The sequence below is a fragment of the Sapajus apella genome, unplaced genomic scaffold (genome assembly GCF_009761245.1).
Source record: "Sapajus apella isolate SASKATOON/1434 unplaced genomic scaffold, GSC_monkey_1.0 scaffold2, whole genome shotgun sequence".
In the NCBI taxonomy this organism is placed as follows: domain Eukaryota; kingdom Metazoa; phylum Chordata; class Mammalia; order Primates; family Cebidae; genus Sapajus; species Sapajus apella.
Window position 1 is genome coordinate 70,170,085 of NW_022436942.1, and position 26,356 is coordinate 70,196,440.

The 26,356-nt window shown below is 46.1% G+C and overlaps 1 protein-coding gene across 2 annotated transcripts in view; it reads right to left on the reverse strand.

The window, feature by feature from the left end:
• Positions 1–13,198, reverse strand: part of NAA25 (N-alpha-acetyltransferase 25, NatB auxiliary subunit) — an 82,858-nt gene extending 69,660 nt beyond the window's left edge. Inside the window, exon 1 of one of the 2 annotated variants that reach the window (XM_032240061.1) lies at positions 12,895–12,975. Coding sequence is in view for 1 of the 2 variants with exons in the window: in XM_032240052.1 (XP_032095943.1) it covers positions 12,895–12,952 (58 nt within the window). In the remaining variant the exon portion in view is untranslated. Of the gene's footprint in view, positions 1–12,894 lie in introns of both variants that reach the window. The other variant, XM_032240052.1, reaches the window with a different exon arrangement.
• Between the last annotated feature and the right edge of the window lie 13,158 nt (positions 13,199–26,356).

Sequence of the window (26,356 nt, forward strand, 5' to 3'; positions counted from 1 at the left end):
CCCAAAGTGCTGGGATTACAGGCTTGAGCCACCGCGCCCGACCTAATTTTCTGTATTTTTAGTAGAGACGGGGTTTCACCATGTTGACCAGGATGGTCTCGATCTCTTGACCTCGTGATCCACCTGCCTCGGCCTCCCAAAGTGCTGGGATTACAGGCTTGAGCCACCGCGCCCGGCCAAAACCTTAAATTCTTTAAAAATTAAAATGAAAACCAGAAAGTAGCCTTTATAGTATTCAAGCCTCAAATCTACCAAGTAGACTATGTTTCTTCAATAAGATATATTTAATGAGTACTGACTTTGCCACAGAGTTAAGTATAATTTGCCGAGGAAAAATATGAGAAGTTTCACCCATAAGATTGGGAGGTGGTGGGGCCAGGCATGGTGGCTCGCGCCTGTAATCCCAGCACTTTGGGAGGCTGAGGTGTGCAGATCACGAGGTCAAGAGATCGAGACCATCCTGGCCAACATGGTGAAACCTCATCTCTACTAAAAATACAAAAATTAGCTGGGCATGGTGGCACGCGCCTGTAGTCCCAGCTACTTGGGAGGCTGAGGCAGGAGAATCACTTGAACTTGGGAGGTAGACGTTTCAGTGAGCCAAGATTGTGCCATTGCACTCCAGCTTGTGTGCCACCGCACTCTAGCTTGGGCGACAGCGAGACTCCATCTGGGGGATTGGGAGGTAAGGAATGAAGTCCAATAATAGCAGGAGTAGGCAAGGATGTAGGGAAAATAGTACTTTTTTTTTGAGACAGGGTCTTGCTCTGTCACCCAGTCTGGAGTACAATGGCAGGATCTTGGCTCGCTGCAACCTCCACCTCCCAGGTTCAAGCAGTTCTCCTGCCTCAGCCTCCCCAGTAGCTGGGCCTACAGGTGCCTGCCACCACATCCGGCTAATTTTTGTATATTTAGTAAAGACAGGGTGTCGTCATGTTGGCCAGGCTGGTCTTGAACTCCTGAACTCGTGATCCACCCACCTCAGCCTCCCAAAGTGGTGGGATTTACAGGAGTGAGCCACTGCACCACTGCATCTGGCCCTTTTTTTTTTTTCCCCGAGATGAGATCTCACTCTGTCACCCAGGTTGGGGTACAGTAGCGTGATCTCAGCTCACTTCAACCTCTGCCTCCTGGGTTCAAGCAATTATCCTGCCTCAGTCTCCCGAGTAGCTGGGATTACAGGGGCACACCACACACCCAGCTAATTTTTGCATTTTTAGTAGAGATGGGTTTTCACCATGTTGGCCAGGCTGGTCTCGAACTTCTGACCTCAGGTGATCCACCCACCTCAGCCTCCCAAAGTGCTGGAATTACAGGTGTGAGCCACCGCACCCAGCCAGAAAATAGTTATTTTAAAACATTCTTGTTAAAATAGTAATTAGCTGGCTGGGCGCGGTGGCTCACGCCTGTAATCCCAGCACTTTGGGAGGCCGAGGCGGGTGGATCACGAGGTCAAGAGATCGAGACCATCCTGGTCAATATGGTGAAACCCCGTCTCTACTAAAAATACAAAAAATTAGCTGGGCATGGTGGCGCGTGCCTGTAGTCCTGGGTACTCGGGAGGCTGAGGCAGGAGAATTGCCTGAACCCGGGAGGCGGAGGTTGCGGTGAGCCGAGATCGCGCCATTGCACTCCAGCCTGGGTAACAAGAGCGAAACTCCGTCTCAAAAAAAAAAAAATAGTAATTAGCACTTACTTGGAAGAACAATTGACTTTTAGGTTTCTCAAAGCTATGTATCCATTTCTCCAAAAAAATTTATTGTATGTGTTTAAGGCATACAACATGTTTTTTTGTTGTTGTTTTGGATGAGGTCTCACTGTGTCATCCAGGCTGGAGTACAGTGGCCCAATCATGGCCCAATGCAGCCTTGAACTCCTGGCATAAAGTGAGCCTCCCATCTCAGCCTCCCAAAGTGCTGGGATTACAGGCATGAGTCACCCACAACCAAGAACATGATGTTTTAATAAACCTTTACATAGTGAAATAATCAGTACAGGAAGCAAATTACTATATCCATCACATCACACATTTACTGTGTGATAAGAGCTCTTAAAATAATCTCTTGGCAAATTTTCAGTATACAGTACAATGTTATTACTATAGTCCTGCTATCCATTAGATCTCTGGACTTACTCATCCTACATACCTGTGAGTTTGTATACTTTGACCTATATCTCCCCTTTTTCTCCCCTCCTTCTTGCCCCTGGTAACCACTGTCCTACTCTCTTACCATCTATTCAACTCTTTTTAGATTCTACCAGCAAGATAACGTAATATTTTTCTTTCTGTGTCTGGCTTACTCCACCTAGCATAATGATCTTCTGGTTCATCCATGTTGTCACAAATGGCAGTATCTCCTTTCTTAAGGCTCAGTAATATCCCATTGTATATATATCCCACCATTTCTTTATCCATTCATCATCAATGAACACTCAGGTTATTTCATGTCTTGGCTACTGTGAATAATACTGCAATAAACATGGGAGTGCAGATACATCTCTATAAGTTGCTGATGTCATTCATTTTCGGTATATAACCAGCAGAGAGATTGCTGCATCATGTGGTAGTTCTATTTTTAACTTGTTAAGGACCCTCCACACCGTTTTCTATAATAGCTGTACCAATTTACGTTCACAACAACAGTATACAAGGGTCCTTTTTCTCCACACCCTTGCCGCACTTATTTCTTGTCCTTTTTGTAACAGCCATCCTAACAGGTGTGAGGTGGTATCTCAGTGCATTTTTTATTTGCAATTATCTGACGTTTACAATGTTAAACACCTTTTCATATACTCGTTGGCAATTATTATGCCTTTTCTTTCTTTCAGAAAAATGTCTATTCAGGCCCATTGCCTATTTTTTAATTGGGTTATTTGGATTTTATTTGGTTTGGGAGGGATTTGGAGTGGGGGTTTAACTATTGAAATGCACGATACACTTCAAATTTGTTTTTTTTTTTTTTGAAACGGAGTCTCAATCTGTTGCCCAGGCTGGAGTACAATGGCACTATCTCAGCTCACTGCAACCTCTGCCTCCTGGGTTCAAGTGATTTTCCTGCCTCAGCCTCCTGAATAGCTGGGATTGCAGGTATGCACCACCATGCCCAACTAATTTTTGTATTTTTAGTAGAGACGGGGTTTCACCATGTTGGACAGGATAGTCTCGAACTCCCGACCTCAAGTGATACACCCACCTCAGCCTCCAAAAGTGCTGGGATTACAGGCATGAGCCACCATGCCCAGCTGATACATTGCAAATGTTAAGGAACATGGAGACCCACTGTGAAATCGTGTTAGGCCGGGTGCAGTGGCTCACGTAATCCCAGCACTTAGGAAGGCTGAGGCGAGAGGATCACTTGAGGCCAGAAATATAAGACCAGCCCAGGCAACACAACAAGACCCCATCTCTACAAAAAATTTAAAAATTTGCCGGGTATGGTGGCACATGCCTATAGTCCCAGCTACTTGGGAGGTTTGCTTGAGCCCAGGAGGTTGAGGCTGCAGTGAGCTATTATTGCACTACTGCACTCCATGCTGGGTGGCAGAGCAAAACCCCTACATCAAAAAAAGAAAAAGAAAAAAAGAAATGAGCTATTAAGTATAAAAAAAAACAGAGATAAAGAAAGAAAAAGACATGGAGAAACCTTAAATTCATATTGCTAATGGGGAAAAAAAAAGCCAATCTGAAAAGGCTATATACTATATAATTCCTATATGGCATTCTGGAAAGGGTGAAACTATAGAGATAGTAAAACAACAAGTGACTGACAGAGGATGGGGGTTGGGATGGATAGGTGGAACACAGGGGATTTTTAGGGCACTAAAACTATTCTGTATAACACTAAAATGGTGGATATATACATTTATTAAACTCATAGAATATACAACACAAAGAATGAGGCCTAAACTATTACGTGGATTTTATTGAACAATTATGTATCATGTTGGCTTAGCAATGGTAACAAACATGTATGAATCCAACTTGTTAATAATAAGGGGCCGGGCGCGGTGGCTCAAGCCTGTAATCCCAGCACTTTGGGAGGCCGAGGCGGGTGGATCACGAGGTCAAGAGATCGAGACCATCCTGGTCAACATGGTGAAACCCCGTCTCTACTAAAAATACAAAAAATTAGCTGGGCATGGTGGCGCGTGCCTGTAATCCCAGCGACTCAGGAGGCTGAGGCAGGAGAATTGCCTGAACCCAGGAGGCGGAGGTTGCGGTGAGCCGAGATCGCGCCATTGCACTCCAGCCTGGGTAACAAGAGCGAAACTCCGTCCCAAAAAAAAAAAAATAATAATAATAATAATAAGGGAAACCATGGGGATGGGAAGAGAGAGTATTTGGAAACTCTGTATTTTCTACTCATTTTTCTGTAAACCTAAAATTGCTCTAAAAACAGTCTATTATTTTTTTACAAAAGCAGATTCATTTCCAGAGGAGAAAAATGAGAAGCATTATAAATGGGAAACAGTACAGTAGCTGTCAATTCTAAATATGCAAAGATGACTGAATGCAGGCCAGTTCACAATCCTCTACCACCACCAGGTTCCTCTTTGCTCATCAAGGTCCCAAATCAACAAAGGCACAGACAACATAAAATAATCTATGACCCTGGTAGCTCAGAGTGTCTCAAATAACAGAAATAAACTGTCATTTTACTATACGGTTTAAATATTTCTGCAATGAACACTTAACTAAAACTTAGTCACAAGAATGCGTGAGTTCCATCTCTTCAATGCACTTAACATTGATGAGCACCAATAATGCTAGATAAAAAGATAAAAAACCTTACTCTAGGGAATCACAATTTAAAGAGGAAGGTCAAAGACCTAATATTCCGGAAAGGCATTGGAGAATCACAGAAATCTAAAAGCACATGATCTTGGCCTAAATACCTAAATATCTAATACAAGTTTTCTTAAATTCTTAGCTCAGCTGACAGTCCTGACAAAGACAAACCAGCTGATTAAACGATATCCTCTCTTCCTCATAACTTGATGCCAATCTCATTCAGAATCAGCTCTAAGTTACTACTAACTCAATGATCTTGCAAGGTTCCAGGTTCATAGAACCTATCTTGAAGCCTTCTCAGAGGGTAAACATCTTTGATGAGATCCATCTCTGAAGGTCTGCCCATAAATGGATCAGACCAGAGGTCAGGACTGCAAGGGTATTTTTCCCTTTCCCTCTGTAGTTGACAAGGTTCTGATATAATGTACCTATTTGCACGCCTTATTGTCTGGGAATGGTTTCCAGTGCCCCTGCTGAAGGGTTAGGACTAGATGACCATGTTTAGACCACATAACTGCAGCCCACCCCAAGGTGGACATTTGATCCAAGCTGGGTAAATCAGGTTTCTTGCTGGTACTCAGTAACCAGAACACTGAAAGCCAGAGTCAGTAAGTTACAAGGAGCTTCAGTTGGAAAATAACAAAAATTTTAAGTCTGAGGTTACCAGTGGCAGCTCCAGAATTTCTATTTTGAAGAAACTTTCGGGGATGCAACTTGATTGATGTGGAACAAAGAAAAAGAGTTGTCTCTTGACTCTTTATTCACATAGCATTTATAGAAGAATAAAAAATGTCAATTACCTTTATTGGAAAATCTAGAGAGATTAAGCCTACGGGGTGAGGCTAATGAACCCTCCCTTCCCCAGCCACAGCTTGGTGTGGCTACAAAAGCCAACATGTTGGATTCTGGGTAAGTTGATGAGTAAGCAGGTAAAAACAGTCTGAAGAACCAAGCAGGCAGGGCATCGTGGCTCACCCCTATAATCCCAGCACTTTCGGAAGCCAAAGCAGGCGGATCACTTGAGGTCAGGAGTTCAAGACCAGCCTGGCCAACATGGTGAAACCCCGTCCCCACAAAAAAAAAAAAAATTAAGCCGGGCGCGGTGGCTCAAGCCTGTAATCCCAGCACTTTGGGAGGCCGAGGCGGGTGGATCACGAGGTCAAGAGATCGAGACTATCCTGGTCAACATGGTGAAACCCCGTCTCTACTAAAACTACAAAAAATTAGCTGGGCATGGTGGCACGTGCCTGTAATCCCAGCTACTCAGGAGGCTGAGGCAGGAGAATTGCCTGAATCCAGGAGGCGGAGGTTGCGGTGAGCCGAGATCGCGCCATTGCACTCCAGCCTGGGTAACAAGAGTGAAACTCCGTCTCAAAAAAAAAAAAAAATTAGCTGGGCATAGTGGTGCACACCTGTAATCTCTGCTACTTGGGAGGCTGATGCACGAGATCACTTTAACCCAGGAGGCAGAGGTTGCAGTGAGCTGAGATTTTGCCACTACACTCCATCCTGTGCAACGGGGCAAAGCTTCGTCTTAAAAAAAAAAAAAAGAACCAAGCAGAAAAAGAATAGACACACAGTGAAAAGCAGAGATGGGCAACTGAGAAGCTTCAGGTCCTGAGAGCTTTCTTGTTTCCATCAGGGCCGGGGGCACTACCCTCTTGCATTGGCTCCCACAAGGATTTACAGCAACCTTCTTTACTTGTGCTGTTATCAATGTGATTGTTTCTTCACCTGAAAAAGTTTAAAACGCTTCACCATATTCAGCCAGGTATCAGGAGACCTAGGAGACTGAAACACCTAGGACACCTAGGAGACTGAAAATTGGTTGCTAAGTCCCTTGGGAAAGTTTATTTTCATTTTACATTACTAAATCAGTAATATAAGTTAAGCAGTCCTTGGAGAAAACAGGCCAATAAAAACCATATCTTAAATCTGTCTTCCTTTTTCTTTTTTTTTGAGATGGAGTCTCGTTCTGTCACCCAGACTGGAGTGCAATGGCATGATCTTGGCTCATTGCAACCTCCACCTCCTGGGTTCAAGCAATTCTCTTGCCTCAGCCTCCCGAGTAGCTGGAGCTACAGGTGGCCGCCACCACGCCTGGCTAATTTTTATATTTTTAGTAGAGACGGGGTTTCACCATATTGGCCAGACTGGTCTCAAACACCTGACCTTATGATCCGCCCATCTCGACCTCCCAAAGTGCTGGGATTACAGGCGTGAGCCGGCAGAGTCTGTCTTCTTCGTAAGTTTTTTAAAGTTACTCAAGGGTATTTGTAGTTTGGCCTTGAAGAATGGTGCTGTTCCCTTAATAAAAGGAGTCAGCCAAAAGCAGCCATCCACAAATCAGGCAAGAGAAGCAATACGATGGACTGGTTAAAGCAATATTGCAAAGCATGGGTGAGTACCACTCCAAATGAAATGTTTTTAGTTCTTGCAGACAGCCCTAGATAATACTCACAGTGAAAAAGCTAATCCCTTTTCTAATACTTCCTTTACATTAAGGAGAAAGTGTCAGCTTGGTACTAGCCTACTATTTCTCTAATAATCGCTAGCATCTCTTTTTTTTTTTGAAATGGAGTCTCGCTCTTGTTGCCCAGGCTGGAGTGCAATGATGCGATCTGGCTCACCACAACCTCCGCCTCCTGGGTTCATGCAATTCTCCTGCCTCAGCCTCCCAAGTAGATGGGGTTATAGGCACCTGCCACCACACCTGGCTAATTTTTGTATTTTTAGCAGAGATGGGATTTTGCCATGTTGGCCAGGCTAGTCTCGAACTCCTGGCCTCAGGCAATCCACCCACCTTGGCGTCCCAAAGTGCTGAGATTACGAGTGTAAGCCACCCCGCCCAGCCAAACCACCATGCCCAGCCTTGCATGCTTGTTGCACTTGGCCATACCTGAACACAAAAAAAATCCAGAATGTCACAGGTCCAGGGCAAAAGACCAATAGGAACTCTTTCGGTTATTAACAAGGCGGGTCTCAGAGGTGGTCTCAGCAATCAGATGGTGATGGAAGTTCTAGACAAGTTCTAGTAAATTGGGGCTTTTTAAATGGTCATATTTTCAGAATGGAAAAAAATAGGTTGTGCCAAGTGACTTTTCTACAGAAAAGCAAGATAGTCTTCACTCACCAAGGTACCCTGTCACTTCTGAGGCAAAATAGGACCAGACTCACAAAGCTACCACACTGTCCAACAGGAGGTCAGAATAAACACCACTTTTGATTGAAGACTTGAGAGTTTTCATTAATGGACTACAGCAGCGTTCCCCAACCTTTTTGGCACCAGGGACAGGTTTCATGAAAGACAATTTTTCCACTCATGGCAGGGAGGGATGGTTTCGGGATAAAACTATTCTACCTCAGACATCAGGCATTAGATTCTCATAAGGAGCACCAAACTGGATCCCTCACGTACACAGTTCACAATAGGGTTCATGCGCCTACTCCTATGAGCTGATCTGACAGGAGGTGGCGCTCAGTCAGTAATGCTCTCCCCAGCAACACCCTGCTGCTCACCTCCTGCTGTGCGGCCAGTTCCTAACACGCCACAGACCAGTATCGGTCCACCATCCAGAGGTCAGGAACTCCTAAACTATGAACTATAGTAGAATAATTACTTGAGCCAGGCACCCAAGAGAAACGTCGTAACTCACCAAAGAAGTGATTGTCACACACTGGAAAATACACTATACCTAATCCAAGCTAGTCCAAGATTGCAGGTCAGTAAAACATATTAAACAAGAGATCTTATTCCTGTACGTGTGTATATTCTAAACACTATGCAAACATTTTTTCTACTTTGAACCTTCTTTATTTCTATTATGCAATTTGGTGACCTAGCAATTTCCATATTCTATACAGATTTATTAAGTGCTATACCTGACCATCAGTTCCACTTCCAATTATTTAAAAATATGAGGGTGAAATTAAAAAAAAAAAAAAACAGAAATAAAAAGAAATAAAAGTATGGGGGGGAGGCTGCATAACAAAACAGAATCAGGTATTTATTATCTCCCTTCATCCCTTTCGTTCCCTAATCCATAACCACTGAAAACATTTTAAAATGAAGAATAATGGGCAGGGTGTGGTGACTCACGCCTGTAACTCTAGCACTTTGGGAGGCCAAGGCAGGCAGACTGCTTGAGCTTAGGAGTTCAAGACCAGCCTGAACAACATGGTGAAATCCTGTCTCTACAAAAAATACAAAAATTAGCTGGACATGGTGGTGCCCACCTGCAGTCCTGGCACTCAGGAGGCTGAGGAAGATGGATGACTTGAGCCTGGGAAGTGAAAGTTACAGTGAACCAAGACACTCCAGCCTGGGTGACAGAGCCAGATCCTGTCTCAAAAAAAGAATAGTGAAAGAAGGCACTGGAGCTTACCAAGTAACACAAGAGTACAAAATCTGCTGGGAGCTACATAGCAAAAGAGAACAATTTTAGCAAAAGGAGACCGAATAACCAAGTCAGGGTTCTAGAAAGGTCATGAGTGGAAGTTTTCAAAAAACTAAAAATGCAATACTCATTAGGATAAAATACCAAAAAAATAAAATAAAATAAAAATAAAAATTAGGAGAAAATACAAAAAAAAAAAAATATGCAATACTCAAACTTATTAGTAATGCAAGATGCACTGTGAAGATGTTTGAACTAATCAAATCTATGCACACAGAAAAGCTATTCCAACCCTAAACACCACAAGTAAAATTTCAACCTACCACAATTTCACAATGAATCACCTTATAGCCCTTCCATGTGTACCCTCAATGATATCCAGCAAGAGCTCAGGCCCCAAGCAAGGTTTCCAACACAACTGTAAAATCCTGAAACCTTGGCAGTACAAATATTGTTGTACAAAGTTAGTGGTGCTGCTGAATCTGAGCTTGGTGAAGGGCTAAGCTCTCAGTGAGAATGCCAGCTCTACAATTAGGTAGCTACAACCCTGAGCAAGTTAATCTCTAGGCTTCAGTTTGATCATAATAATCTTACCTACCTAATAGGGCAGTTAGCCCACCAGTAAACACTAATTAATGCTGATAGTTGTTGAATTTTTGGCTGGTGGGCAAGTACCACCATAGATGAAATTTGTTCATTTATCAGAATGTCTGAATTCAAGGAAACATAGTTGTTTGGAGGTACTAAAGTATTTAAATAACAAAAGTGTAGAGTTCAAAAGTCAAACATGTTGAAGTGCTGAATTCACAGTCTGTACCGTTCTTTTCCTAGTCCTGCCAGTTTATACTAATCGCCTTAGAATTCCTGAAGAAAGCCTCTTCTAATCCTCTTCCCATGTACATATAACAAGAGCTACATAATTCTGACTTCAGTTTTGAGAATAAAACTTGTTAATATATCCTGGTTCATATATCCTGATGTTTAGTGACGTGAAATGGACATGGTGTTTACCACTGGACAGTCAATTAATTAACACTATTAATTCTAAATAACTATGGGACCAAAGAAATTCTCTTTGGTCCTCAATAACAATTTTAAAAATCAAAATACTCTTGAAAGTATTGAGTCTTTTTAGCTTAAAAAAAAAAAAAAAAAAGTCTGCAAACAGCTGCTGCACAAAAATGTAATAAGTCACAAATTATGAACCCTGGATTCAGTTCCCACCTTGCACATATTTTTGCCCTCTGAAAACATACACTGGAGGGCAAGAGCAAGAGAATATGCAGCCCCGGGGAAATGGGAAATCAGAATCCTTTCTCTGTGTGACCTCAGGCAAATCAGTGTCTTCAGCTCAAAGTGAGGTGGTTTCTAGCACAGAGGTTAAGAAGGTGAGGAAGGGCCAGGTGCAGTGGCTCACACCTGTAATCCCAGCACTCTGGGAGACCAAGGCAGGAGGACTGGTTGAGCTCAGGAGTTTTAGACAGACTGGGCAACATGCCAAAACCTATTCTCTACAATACATACAAAAATTAGCCAGCATGGTGGCAGGCACCTGTAACCCCAGCTACTCAGGAAGCTGAGGTAGGAGAATCACTTGAAACCAGGAGGCGGAGGTTGCAGTGTGCTGTGATTGTGCAACTGCACTCTAGCCTGGGTGACAGAAAGAGATTGTCTCCCAAACAAACAAAAAAAAGGTAAGCCTGGAGCCAGGCTTGGTGGCTCATGCCTATAATCCCAGCACTTTGGGAGGCTGAGAAAGACAGATTACTTGAGGTCAGGAGTTCAAGACCAGCCTGGCCAACATGGTAAAATCCTGTCTCTGCTAAAAACATAGAAGTTCGCTGGGCCTGGTGGCATAAGCCTGTAATCCCAGCAACTCAGGAGGCTGAGGCAGAAGAATCACTTGAACCTGGGAGATGAAGGGTGCAGTGATCTGAGATTATGCCACTGTACTCCAACCTGAGTGACAGAGACTCCTCTGGCTCCAAGAAATACTAACTGAGGCCGTGCTCAGTGGCTCACACCTGTAATCCCAGCACTTTGGGAGGCCGAGGTGAGCGGATCACTTGAGGTCAGGAGAGTTGCAAAACAGCCTGGCCAACACGGTGAAACCCGGTCTCTACTAAAAATACAAAATTTAGCCAGGCGTGGTGGCACATGCCTGTAATCCCAGCTACTCGGGAGGCTGAGGCAGGAGAATTGCTTGAATCCGGAAGGTGGAGGTTGCACTGAGTGGAGATAGCACCACTGCACTCCAGCCCAGGTGACAGAAGTGAGACTCCGTCTTAAAAAAAAAAAAAAAAAAAAAAAAAGAAAGAAATACTAGCCTAAGTGGTCTTAGACAAATTACACAGTATCAATAAAGCCCTAGTTTCCTCATCTGTTTTGTTGTTGTTGTTAAACAGTACAGGGGCTGGAAAAAACAGTACCCACCTCTTTGAGAATGGGTGAAGATTATATTAGATAACCCATATAAAAGGCCAAGGCCAGTGACTGTTAAAATGAGTGGTCTACCAACTTCAGCTATTATTACTTCCCAACCCACAGGATTGTTGCTAGAATCAAATGAGATGTAAGAGTAAAGAATCATATAAATTATGAAATAAAAGCAGAAGTAACTGTAGCCAGAAACAAAGTTAACCACCGTCCCGCTCCCAAAATGATTCCCGCCATGGGGAGAAGCCTCCAATGTAACATCCACACGAGGTCTATAACCACGAGGTGTACTTTTGTTAAAAACCGCTGACCTTGAAGCTTCCTCACCACTAAGTGAGACAGACCAAAACCATACAACCATCTAAGAGGAAAGGAAATGCAAAAAGGACCAATCTAATCACATAGTATCTCGGTTATTGGAAAAGGGTTTCTCCCAAACTCAAATCTGTGATTTTTCACTACCAAGGTAACTGGATGACATCAAGGTCTTCAAGCCTGCGGATTGAGCTAAGAACAGTGAAGAGGGATCTGCATAGCACAGGGAAGAAAAACTGCAGAGAAAACCACAGAGAAGCTGCAGAAAGGAGAAGCCCTCCAGTAGTTCTGCATGCCCCTCTGACACGAGCTATCACAATCTCTTCACCGCTATTTTGGGCCCAAGACCCCCTCCCCCCGCCTCCCACGTGTGCCCAGAGCAGCTGCTTCTCCAAACAGCTCTGGATTGGGAGCCTGGAATCTCGCGCCCGCTCCTGACTCGATCTGGGTGACCTTGCGTCCGCCCCTTCCCCACTCCGGACCTCGGTTTCTCCTGTATACCGAGGCCCACCTAGTCAGACAACCCACTAGGCCCAATTCCCGTAAATAAAAAAATTTCTGGTAGGGAATCATCCCCCTGGCAGGGCTTCCCACCCTTGTGCCGGAGCCGGCTTCCACCTTCAGGGAAATCTCCGGTCTCGGGAGCGGTGGTAATAATGCAGCCTGCGGGTAGCGCAGGTGTCTTCAGAACCACGCGTCCCAAGGGGCCTGCCAGGCAGGCCAGCTCTGGCGACCAGCAGCTGCCCAGACCGCGCCGCTACCACGTCAGGGCTGAGGAAGGCTGGGCCGGCGCCTACGCGAGGCCCGCGGCTGCGGCCTAGTGGCCCGCGCGGCCCGCCCCCTGCGCCTGCCTCGCCCACGCGCCGGACCTCAGCACCCCTCCTGGGCTTTCGCCCCAGCCTCGGCAGCCCACAACGCGTAGGGCTGGCGACCCGACTGGCCCGAGGCACTCACCGTAAATGGGCCGCAGGCGCCTATCGTTAGGGTCCTGCACATGGCCCCGCGTCGCCATGATGACAAGCGCAGAACTGCAGTGCGCACGCGCGGGGCAGGCCCCCGGGAAGGGGCTGTTAAAGGGCCAGAGTCGCTTTCGCTTGCCTATCGCGATAGTTTTGGAGCTGCGACTGAACGCGCCTGCGCGGAAATGGAAGCATCCACCGTGTCAGATTGCCACTTCTTTAAACGCTGTTCTTTCACTTTGCAGGTGGTATCAAGCTGGCAAGAGGAGGCAGCTGTTGCTGTTAAGATCTCTTCCGAGTCACTCACTGGGAAGTGACGAGAGGAGAGGAGAAAGCTCTCGGTCAAAATTAGGGTTCGGCTGCTCTGTCCTGAAGAACCAGTCAGACTTGGCTGTGATTAATTGCAGAGGAACCAAGAACTCCTGGGGGAGAGAGAGACCCAAGGGAAAGTTGGGGAAGGGGGTGCTGATCAACAGCAAAAATCTGCCAAAGAAGTTTGAGAGCCCTCCACCTGTTTTCGGACCAGACTGAGGGTCGGGCTGCTATTTCTTGTGGTCCAATAAGGAGATGCAGATGAACTGAAGTGAAAGAGTTTTTATTTCTGCAACCAGTTACAGGGAGAAGGCCTGGAAATTATCACTAGACCAACTCAAAATTAGAACGCTTTCCAGAGCTTATGTACCTTCGAAGCTATATGCCTACGTTTAAGGGTGCATTAATCTATAAGTAATTAACTTATTTTAATCTATAACTAAGGTCTGAGTCCTGAAGACCTTCCTCTGGAGCCTCAGTTAACTCCTGGGGGAGAGAGAGACCCAAGGGAAAGTTGGGGAAGCCAAATAAATTTCTTAATTTATATGGGTGTAGGTGCCCTTATCTTGTCTCCTGCCAAATCACAGAGGTTTGGGGAATTACTTCAGACCTCCGATAAAATTTGTTTAATCCGGCTGGGCGCAGTGGCTCACGCCTGTAATCCCAGCACTTTGGAAGGCATAGGCGGGCGGATCAAGACAATCCTGGCCAACATGGTGAAACCCTGTCTCTACTAAAAATACAAAACTTACCTGGGCATTGGCCGGCGCAGTGGCTCGTGCCTGTAATACCAGCATTTTGGGAGGCCGAGGAGGGCGGATCTTGAGGTTAGGAGATGGAGGCCATCCTAGACAACATGGTGAAACTCCATCTCTACTAAAAATACAAATAATTAGCCGGGCGTGGTTGACCGCACTTCTAATCGCAGCTACTTAGAAGGCTGAGGCAGGAGAATTGCTTAAACCAGGGAGGCAGAGGTTGCAGTGAGCCAAGATCGCGCCACTGCACTCCAGCCTGGCAACAGAGTGAGACTCCATATTAGAAAAAACTAAACAAAACAAAAACAAAAAAACTTGCTTAGTCCTAAATGGGTCCTGTTAGGAATTCCTTCGTTATTTTGCCATGCCCTAAGGCTAAGGAAAGGCCTTTGGTGGGCTTTTGTTATACCTTCCAGCCTTTGTATAAGAACACTGGCTTTTTTTGAACTTTTAATATTTAACCACTCAGTACAGAAAGTTGTTACGCAGGCCTGTGTTAGTGAGACCTGGCCTGCCACACACCCTTCTACCAGGACTCAGCCAACAAAGAAACATCCTAGGTGAATACTTACTAAGTATATGGCTAGAGTATTTAAATGCAAGGTCTTTAAATTTATCCTCTCATTTAATTTTCATAACTGTCATAGTATTTCCCTGGGAGGTACATTCTGTTACCTCTTTTTACAGATAGATTTATTCATACAACATTAAGTTATTGAATGCCTATTATTTGTTCTAGGCATGGAGGAGACATCAATAAATAAAGCAGACGGAGACTTAATGGAGCTTTTATTTGTAGTGAAGGAGACAGACAATAAATAAGTAGATAGCCTATTAGATTGTGATAAATGCTACCAAGAAAAATAAAATAAGGAAGAGGGGCACTGAGAGAGAGGTAATTTTAAATAGTGTGGTAAAGCCGGCTCAGTGGCTTACCCCTGTAATCCCAGCACTTTGGCAGGCCAAAGTGGGTGGATCACATGAGGTAAGGAGTTGAACACAAGCCTGGCCAACATGGTGAAGCCCCTTCTCTACTAAAAATACAAAAATTAGCTGGGTGTGGTGGTGTGATTCTGTAATCCCACCTACTGGGGAGGCTGAGGCAGGAGAATCCCTTGAACCTGGTAGGCAAAGGTTGCAGTGAGCCGAGATTGCACCATTTCACACCAGCCTGGGCAACAGTGCAAAACTCTTCTATAAATAAGTAAATAGGTCGGGCATGGTGGCTCATGCCTGTAATCTCAGCACTTTGGGAGGCAGAGGCTGGTGGATCACCTGAGATCAGGAGTTCCAGACCTGCCTGGGCAATGTGGCGAAACCACATCTCTACCAAAAATACAATTAGCCAGGCATGGTGGCACATGCCTGTAATCCCAACTACTCGGGAGACTAAGGCTCGAACCTAGGAGGTGGAGGTTCCACTGAGCTGAGATTGTGTTATTGCACTCCAGCCTGGGCAACAGAGCAAGACTGTGTAAATAAATAAATAGTGGTGGTCAAGGAAAGCCTATCTGAATATCTCACTAAATAAATAAATGGTATGGTCAGGAAAAGCCTATCTGAGAAAGTGACAGTTGTCAAAGACTTACAGGAAATAGAAGCAGCAGCCAGGCAAGTAGGTGTGCAAGACTCAGTGGGGTCATGACCTAAGCCCACATTAGTCAGTGTGATTTAAACCCAGGTTATTCTGAGCATAGTCATCCCCTCCACTACATTGTCTCAGTGTTAACCTTAAGCAGCTGGTTTGATCCGTTTGATTGACGTTCCCTTCTCTGTTTCTGGGCCTTTTAGTGTCCAAAAAATGATTCTTGGCCAGGCAAGCTGGCTCATGCCTATAATCCCAGCACTTTGGGAGGCCAAGGTGGGTGGATCACTTGAGGCCAGGAATTGAAGACCAGCTTGGCTAACATGGTGAAACCCCCATCTCTACTAAAAATACAAAAAATTAGTTGGGCCTGGTTGGTGGTGGGCGCCTGTAATCCCAGCTACTCAGGAGGCTGAAGCAGGAGAATCACTTGAACCTGAGAGGTGGAGGCCTGGGCAACAAGAGCAAAATTGTGTCTCAAAAAAAAAAAAAAAACAACAACAAAAATTAGCTGGTGGTGGTACCACGCACCTATAGTCCCAGCTACTTGGAAGGCTAAGGCTTGAGAATTGCTTGAACCCAGGAGGCAGAGGTTGCAGAAAGCCAAGATCACACTATTGTACTCCAGCCTGAGCAACAGAGCAAGACTCCATCTCAAAAAAAAATATCTGATTCTCCAACTCTAGTGGACATCAGAATCTCCTGGGCAACATGATAACCATGAGTTTCCTGGAATTCTACCACCAGAGATTATAATTCAACCCAGGGCATGTTGGGAAGCTGAGGCAGGCAGATCGCTTGAAGTCAGTAGTTTGAGACCAGCCTGGCCAACATGGTGAAACCCCATCTCTACTAAAAATAAAAAAATTAGCCAGGCATGGTGGCACATGCCTGTAGTCCTAGCTACTTGGGAGACTGAGGTTCAATAGTCGCTTGAACCCAGGAGGCGGAAGCTGCAGTGAGCCAAGATCATGCCACTGCATTCCAGTCTGCGTGGCAGAGTGAGACTCTGCCTCAAGAAGAAAATTAAAAAATAAAAATAAAAAATAAAATAATTCAATCCAGGGCCACTCTTTGAGAAATACTAGTCAAGGAAACCGGATTAAAAGTCGTCAGAGGGGCCGGGCGCGGTGGCTCACGCCTATAATCCCAGCACTTTGGGAGGCCAAGGCGGGTGGATCACGAGGTCAAGAGATCGAGACCATCCTGGTCAACAAGGTGAAACCCCGTCTCTACTAAAAATACAAAAATTAACTGGGCATGATGGTGCATGCCTGTGGTCCCAGCTACTCGGGAGGCTGAGACAGGAGAATTGCTTGAACCCAGGAGGTGGAGGTTGCGGTGAGCCGAGATCGTGCCATTGCACTCCAGTCTGGGCAACAACAGCGAAACTCCGTCTCAAAAAAAAAAAAAAAAGTCTTCAGAGGGCTGGGCACAGTGATTCATGCCTGTAATCCCAGCAGTTTGGGAAGCCGAGGCGTGCTGATCACCTGAGGTCAGAAGTTCAAGACCAGTGTCGCCATCATGGTGAAACCCTGTTTCTACTAAAAATAGAAAAATTATCACTAGACCAACTCAAAATTAAAAGTTCTCCAGAGTTTATATACCTTCTAAACTATATGTCTACATGTAACTGTGCATTCATCTAAAGACATAAGTGTCTCCACCGGGCACTGTGGCTCACGCCTGTAATCCTAGCTCTTAGGGAGGCAGAGGAGGGAGGATAGCTTGTGCCCAGGAGTTCGAGACCTGCCTGGGCAATATAGCGAGAACCCGTTCTCCACAAAAAGGAAAAAAACAAAAAGACAAAAAAAAAAAAAGTGTCTCCAACTGCCAGGTTCAAGCAATTCTTCTGCCTCAGCCTCCCTTCTGGGTAGCTGGGATTACCGGCTCTCACTACCACACCCAGCTAATTTTTTTTTTTTTTTTTTTTGAGACAGAGTTTTGCTCTTGTTACCCAGGCTGGAGTGCAATGGCACGATCTCGGCTCACCGCAACCTCCGCCTCCTGGGTTCAGGCAATTCTCCTGCCTCAGCCTCCTGAGTAGCTGGGATTACAGGCACGTGCCACCATGCCCAGCTGATTTTTTGTATGTTTAGTAGAGACGGGGTTTCACCATGTTGACCAGGATGGTCTCGATCTCTTGACCTCGTGATCCACCCGCCTCGGCCTCCCACAGTGCTGGGATTACAGGCTTGAGCCACCGCGCCCGGCCTAATTTTTTGTATTTTTAGTAGAGACAGAGTTTGGCCATGTTGGGCAGGCTGATCTCGAACTCTTGACCTTAGATGATCTCCCACAACTTGGCCTCCCAAAGTGTTGGGATTACAGGCGTGAGCCACCAAGCCCGGCCTAATTTTTTGTATTTTTAGTAGAGATAGGGTTTCACCATGATGGCCAGGATGGGCTCCATCTTCTAACCTTGTGATCTGCCTGCCTTGGCCTCCCAAAGTGCTGGGATTACAGACATAAGCCACCTTGCCCAGACTCACATTTTTAATTTTTAAAAAGGTTTTTTTTTTTTGCAAGACAAAATCTTGCTTTGTCACCCAGGCTGGAGTGCAGTGACACTATCATGGCTCACTGTAGCCTTGATTTTCCTGGCTCAAGTGATCCTCCCACCTCAGCCTCCCAAGTAGGTGGGACTACAGGAGTGTGCAATCACACCTGGCTAATTTTTTAAATTTTTAATAGAGCTAGAGTCTCCCCGTGTCACCTAGGCTGGTCTCAAACTCCTGGGCTCAAGCAATTCTCCTGCCTTGGCCTCCCAAAGTACTAGGATGATAGGCATGAACCACCACACACAGGCTTTAAAAAGTTTTAACATGTATGTTTACAAAAAAAGGTAAGGATGTCAAGACATTTGATCCAATAATGTATTCCAAAGAGATAATCTGCAGAATACAGAAAAATACAAAATAAAACTTGTTTCCTAGTAGTCCTAAAGTCCTAACTGTCCGTAAGTATGCTACACCATGAAATGGGAAAAAAAAAAAAAAAAAAGCCATTAAAATAAAAGAGATAGGCCAGGCTCGGTGGCTCACGCCTGTAATCCCAGCACTTTGGGAGACTGAGACGGGCAGATCACAAGGTCAGGAGTTCAGGACCAGCCTAGCCAACATGGTGAAACCCCGTCTCTACTAAAGATACAAAAAATTAGCCGTGCATGGTGGCTAATCCCAGCTACTCTGGATGCTGAAGCAGGAGAATCACTTGAACCCAGGAGGTGGAGTTTGCAATGAGCCAAGATTGCACCATGGCACTCTAGCCTGGGTGACAGGGCGAGACTCCGTCTCAAAAAATAAATAAATAAATCGAAGAGGTAGAGCTTTATTTATATATATGTAAAGATGCTCCTGACATACAGTTTATAAAGCAGTTTATACAAGAATGTATAACATTATGTGGGTGGATAGATGTCTAGCTAGCCTAGACAGGTCAAACTGGCCAGGTGCGATGGCACACGCCTGTAATCTCAGCACTTTGGGAGGCTGAGGCGGGTGGATCACCTGAGGTCAGGAGTTTGAGACCAGCCTGACCAACATGGAGAAACCCCATCTCTACTAAAAATACAAAGGCGTGGTAGCATGCGCCTGTAATCCTAGCTGCTGAGGCAAGAGAATCACTTGAACCCAGGAGGCGGAGGTTGCAGTGAGCCGAGATCTTGCCATTGCACTCCAGCCTGGGAGACAGAACACGCGAAGAAAAAAACGACAGATCGGAAGGGAATGCATTGAAATACTCCCCGGAGGTTGGGCATGGTGACTCATGCCTGTAATCCTAGCATTTTGGGAAGCCTAGGTGAGTAGATCACTTGAGGACAGGAGTTCAAGATCAGCCTGGGCAACATAGGGAAACCCCATCTCTACTAAAAATAGAAAAATTGGCTGAGCATGGCTGAGCATGGTGGTGTGCACGTGTAACCCTAACTATTCAGTAAGCTGAGGCAGGGGAATAGCTTGAGCCCAGGAAGTGGAAGTTGCACTGAGCCAAGATCACAACACTGCACTCCAGCCTGAGTGACAGAGCAAGACTCTGTCTCAAAAAAAATTAAAGTAAATAAATTGGCCGTGAGTGGTGGCTCACGCCTGTAATCCAAGCGCTTTGGAGGCCAAGGCGGGTGGATCACCTGAGGTTGGGAGTTCAAGACCAGCCTGACCAACATGGTGAAACCCCGTCTTTAATAAATAAATAAATAAATAAATACTCCCTGGATGAGGCTCGCTTGAGCCCAGGAGCTTAAGGCTGTAGCAAGCTATGATTGCACAATTGCACTCCAGCCTAGGTAACAGAGCGAGACCCTGACTCTCTTTTTTTTTTTTTTTTTTTTGAGACGGAGTTTAACTCTTGTTGCTCAGGCTGGAGTGCAATGGCTCGATCTCGGCTCATCGCAACCTCCGCCTCCCGGGTTCAGGCAATTCTCCTGCCTCAGCCTCCCGAGTAGCCGGGACTACAGGCACGCACCACCATGCCCAGCTAATTTTTGTATTTTTAGCAGAGACGGGGTTTCACTATGTTGACCAGGATGGTCTCGATCTCTTGACCTCGTGATCCACCCGCCTCAGCCTCCCAAAGTGCTGGGATTATAGGCGTGAGCCCCCACGCCCGGCCGAGACCCTGACTCTCTAAAAACAAAGACTCCCAGGATGAAGTTAACAGGCAAAGAACAACAAAATATTTGAGGCATGCATACATACATTCACTGTTTATCTGAAATTCAAATTATTTACCAGGGTGTCCTGTATTTTTATTTGCTAAATTGGGCAACCCTGCCCTAGGGAGAACTCCATGCCCCACCCCCAATCATGCTAACCAGCAAGAATGAAGGGCAGATGCCTCAGGAGAGCTGACCCCAGGATCACTTAGAGATGGTGTATGACCCTGGTGAGGTTGGGCTTGGATGGGGAAAAGGAGGGAGGAGAGGAGAGCTGGGGTTCACCTTTGGTGCAAGTGAAAGGGATGATGAGTCACCTGAGATTTAAGAATTTCCCAGGGGCTGGGCACGGTGGCTCAAGCCTGTAATCCCAGCACTTTGGGAGGCCGAGGCGGGTGGATCACGAGGTCAAGAGATCAAGACCATCCTGGTCAACATGGTGAAACCCCGTCTCTACAAAAATACAAAACATTAACTGGGCATGGTGGTGCGTGCCTGTAATCCCAGCTACTCAGGAGGTTGAGGCAGGAGAATCGCCTGAACCCAGGAGGCGGAGGTTGCGGTGAGCGGAGATCGCGCCATTGCACTCCAGCCTGGGCAACAAGAGTGAAACTCCGTCTCAAAAAAAAAAAAAAAAAAAAAAAAGAATTTCCCAGGAATGGAAAAATACAGCACTTTTAAAGGGAGCACATATGAGGCTCCTGACCAGGCTGTGGTTACTCAGCCATGTTCTTAGGTTGCCTCTGTTGGCCTGGCTCCAGAGGAATGCTGATAGACTTGGCACTCAGCTCCCTGAACTTGGCAAGTCCAGGGCATCATATGGAACCGCCTAGCAGACGCCTCTAGAGTCTTAGGTCACCATCCTTAGCGGGGTATATCTCCCTTCACTCTGAAAGGCTGTTTAGCATCCAAGTAGGATTAATTGATTGTTCTCTTTTTCCATTCCTACTGCTTGTTCTCAGAACCTAAGAATGAAGCAGTGACTTGCTTGGCTCTAGGCCTGTCCTTACCTGCCGCTGGGAGGAAGCTCCCACACCCTTTGGCAGGCCTGAAACATTTCGGGTAACAAATAAGACAACCACCACGGAATCCAAAAACCCAACCTTGTGTACAATTCAGAACTTGGAGCTCTTCGAGATGATATTATGGGGAAGCGGTTGGCATACAGCAGGTGCTCATTAAATGGTGGTTTCCATTTTCCCAACTTAGAGGAGGGGAGTACACTTTTCTTTTTTTTTGAGATGGAGTTTTGCTCTTGTTGCCCCAGCTGGAGTGGAGTGGTGTGATCTTGGCTCACCACAACCTCTGCCTCCTGGGTTCAAGTGATTCTCCTGCCTCAGCCTCCCAAGTAGCTGGGATTACAGGCGTGCACCACCATGCCCGGCTAATTTTATATTTTTTGTAGAGATGGGTTTTCTCCATGTTGGTCAGGCTGCTCTCAAACTCCCAAACTCAGGTGATCCACCCACCTCAGCCTCCCAAAGTGCTGGGATTACAGGTATGAGCCACCACGCCTGGTCGGGAGTACGCTCTTCGTTTGGTAACATTTTCTCTGGTGAGAAACATTCTCCCTGGCCAGGCACGGTGGCTCATACCTATAATCCCAGCACTTTGGGAGGCCAAGGCGGGTGGATCATTTGACATCAGGAGTTTGAGACCAGCCTGGCCAACATGGCGAAACCCTGCCTCTACTAAAAATACAAAAATTAGTCAGGTGTGTAATCCCAGCTACTTGGGAGGCTGAGGTAGGAGAATTGTTTGAACCTGGGAGGCAGAGGTTGCAGTGAGCCGAGATCATGTCACTGCATTCCAGCCTGGATGACAGAGCAAGACTCTGTCTCAAAACATAAAAAAAGGAGAAAAGATGGCCGGGCGCGGTGGCTCAAGCCTGTAATCCCAGCACTTTGGGAGGCCGAGGCGGGTGGATCACAAGGTCAAGAGATCGAGACCATCCTGGTCAACATGGTGAAACCCCGTCTCTACTAAAACTACAAAAAATTAGCTGGGCATGGTGGCGTGTGCCTGTAGTCCCAGCTACTCAGGAGGCTGAGGCAGGAGAATTGCCTGAACCCAGGAGGCGGAGGTTGCGGTGAGCCGAGATCGCGCCATTGTACTCCAGCCTGGGTAACAAGAGCGAAACTCCGTCTCCAAAAAAAAAGGAGAAAAGAAGTGCTTTCCCTAAAAGGTAGTGAGACACCTGGGTGTTTTGTGCCTGAATAGCTAAGGACACAGGGAAGGGGACTGCATTACTTGAATGTTGTGATGTGGGTGTCTCCACTCAATGATTCTTCTAGTTTTTCTTTGTTTTCTTTTCTGTCTTGATGGATATGTACCAATGCCTAATCCTAAACAGGACACTGACCTATTTCACAATTTTTGTGGTTGATATCCTGCACTTTGGATGGTGGAAAAAGCAGCAACTCTGGCTCTGAAATTATTTTTTTTTGTAGTTTTTTTTTTTTTTTTTTTAGTAGAGACGGGGTTTCACCGTGTTGACCAGGATGGTCTCGATCTCTTGACCTCGTGATCCACCCGCCTCAGCCTCCCAAAGTGCTGGGATTACAGGCGTGAGCCACCGTGCCCGGCCTTGGCTCTGAAATTAAACAGATTCAGCTTCAAATCCAGGCTCTGACATTTATCAACTGTGTGATCCTAAGCAAGTGACTGAATCCGAGCCTCAGTTTCTGCATTTATGAAATTGTTATAATAAAAGGACCAAACTCATCAAGTTGATGTGAGGAAAAAGGGCTGTCTTCGGCCGAGCGCGGTGGCTCACGCCTATAATCCCAGCACTTTGGGAGGCCGAGACGGGTGGATCACAAGGTCAAGAGATCGAGACCATCCTGGTCAACATGATGAAACCCCATCTCTACTAAAAATACAAAAATTAGCTGGGCATGGTGGCGCACGCCTGTAGTCCCGGCTACTCGGGAGGCTGAGGCAGGAGAATTGCTTCAACCCAGGAGACAGAGGTTGCGATGAGCCGAGATCGCACCATTGCACTCCAGCCTGGGGAACAAGAACGAAACTCCGTCTCAAAAAAAAAAAAAAAGGACTGTCTTCCATAAAAAGAAACAGGCCCAAAGAAAGTACTCAACAAGAGTTGTTATTATTATCCTTCATATTAGTATGGGGACTCCTTTTGTTTAAAACTGCAGAAATTCTCATGCGTGTAATCCCACCATGTTGGGAGGCCGAGGCAGGAAGATTGCTTGAGCCCAGGAGTTCGAGATTGGCCTGGGCAATGTAGGGAGACCCCGTTTCTACAAAAAATAAGAAAATTAGCCGGTCGTAGTAGTGCACACCTATAGTCCCAACTACTCAGGAGACTGAGGTGGGAGAATCACTTGTGCCCAGGAGGTTGAGCCTGCAATGAGCTACGATTGTGCCACTGCACTGTGGCCTGGGTGACAGAGTAAGACACTGTCTCAAAACAGAAAAACAAAACAACAAAAACCCTGCAGAAATAAATTCCTGGTACTTCAGGACACTAAGGAAGGAAATTTTCCCAAGTCTGACATGTCTCCTGGTAGGAACAATATCTGGGAATTTCCCACAATGGTTAGCATAGGGATAATCTAAAGTACAAAGTAGGCACAGAGCCTTTCACTACGAGTTAGGATAACCTGAGCTATGGTCTTCTGGCCAATAATTCAAAGTCTGACTTGTTTCCATTAGAAAAGGAGAGGATGGGCTAGGCACAGTGGTTCATGCCTGTAATCCCAGCACTCTGAGAGGCAGAGTCGGGTGGATTGCCTGAGGCCAGGAGTTCGAGACTTGCCTGGACAACATGACGAAATCCCATCTCTACTAAAAATACAAAAATTAGCCAGGTATGGTGGCATACCCCTGTAGTCCCAACTACTCAAAAGGCTGAGGCAGGAGAACTGCTTGAACCTGGGAGATGGAGGTTGTAGTGAGCCAAGATCGCACCGTACTCCAGCCTGCGTGACAGAGCAAGACTGTCTAAACAACAACAACAACAAAATAAGAAGAAGAAAAGAAAAGGAGAGGATGAATGAGCTGGGCACAGTGGCTCATGCCTATAATCCTCACACTTTAGGGGGCTGAGATGGGCAGATCACTTGAACACAGGAGTTCAAGACCAGCCTGTGCAATAGGGCAAGACCCCTATGTCTACAAAAAATTTAAAAATTAGCCAGGTGTGGCAGTGCATGCTTGAGCCCAGGAAGCCCAAGCTGTAGTGAGCCATGATTGCTCCAGCCTGGGCGATGGACTGAGATCCCGTCTCAAAGATGTAAAAGAAAGAAAGAAAAGGAGAGAATGAGACTAAGAGACACTTTCCAGCTCCATCCCTTCTGTGCAGTGGCTGTCCACCCCAGCACTTCCAATTGTGTCCGCCAGGTGGCCTATGAATGCCAAGTCTCCCAGGCCACTTTCTAAATCAAATACATCTCTTTTGGTATGCTTTTATAAAACACAGCAACTATGATATTTTTGTAAGCTATATTTTATTAATTTTTATACTTAATTTTATTGAGATATAATTTAAATGCCATAAAGTTTACTCATTTTAAGTGCACATTTAGTGATTTTTATTTTGCTTTTTTTTTTTTTTTTTTTTTTTTTGAGACGGAGTTTCGCTCTTGTTACCCAGGCTGGAGTGCAGTGGCGCATCTTGGCTCACCGCAACCTCCACCTCCTGGGTTCAGGCAATTCCCCTGCCTCAGCCTCCTGAGTAGCTGGGATTACAGGCATGTGCCACCATGCCCAGCTAATTTTTTGTATTTTTAGTAGAGACGGGGTTTCACCATGTTGACCAGGATGGTCTCGATCTCTTGACCTCGTGATCCACCCGCCTCGGCCTCCCAAAGTGCTGGGATTACAGGCCTGAGCCACCGCGCCCAGCCTATTTTGCTTTTTTTAAAGATAGGGTCTCTGTCATCCAGACTGTAGTAGGGCAACATGATCATGGCTCACTGAGGCCTCGACTCCTCAGGTTCAAGGGATCCTCCCACCTCAACCTTTCAAGTAGCTGGAACTACAGTTGGGCACCACTCTGCTTGGCTCCAAGCTGATCTTGAACTCCAGCATCAAGCAATTATCCTGCCTCAGCTTCCCAAAGTGCTGGGCTTACTGCAGGTGTGAGCCACAGTGCCTGGACTTTCTATATCACTTTTAAAATTGCTTTATTAATTATCCTAGTAGTTCTATGGTTTCATTTTATTTATTTATTTATTTATTTTTTTTTTTTTTGAGACGGAGTTTCGCTCTTGTTACCCAGGCTGGAGTGCAATGGCGCGATCTCGGCTCACCGCAACCTCCGCCTCCTGGGTTCAGGCAATTCTCCTGCCTCAGCCTCCTGAGTAGCTGGGACTACAGGCACACGCCACCATGCCCAGCTAATTTTTTGTAGTTTTAGTAGAGACGGGGTTTCACCATTTTGACCAGGATGGTCTCGATCTCTTGACCTCGTGATCCACCCGCCTCGGCCTCCCAAAGTGCTGGGATTACAGGCTTGAGCCACCGCGCCCGGCCCGGTTTCATTTTTAACATGTAAATCTTCAATTCATTTGGTATTTATTTCCACGTGAATACTAAGGTAGGTTTTCAGCTGGGTGCGGTAGCTCACACCTGTAACCCCTACATACTTTGGGAGGCCAAGGCAGGTAGATCACTTGAGGTCGGTTCAAGACCAGCTTGGCCAACATGGTGAAACCCCATCTGTACTGAAAACACAAAAATTAGCAGGCATGGTGGCAGGTACCTGTAATCCCAGCTACTCAGGAGGCTGAGGCAGGAAAATCACTTGAACCTTGGAAGTGAAGGTTGCAATGAGCCGAGATTGCACCACCGCACTCCAATCTGGGTGACAGAGTGAGACTCTTTCTCCAAAAATTAAAATAAAAAAGCAAAATATGGCCGGGCGCGGTGGCTCAAGCCTGTAATCCCAGCACTTTGGGAGGCCGAGGCGGGTGGATCACGAGGTCAAGAGATCGAGACCATCCTGGTCAACATGGTGAAACCCCGTCTCTACTAAAACTACAAAAAATGAGCTGGGCATGGTGGTGTGTGCCTGTAGTCCCAGCTACTCTGGAGGCTGAGGCAGGAGAATTGCCTGAACCCAGGAGGCGGAGGTTGCGGTGAGCCGAGATCGCGCCATTGCACTCCAGCCTGGGTAACAAGA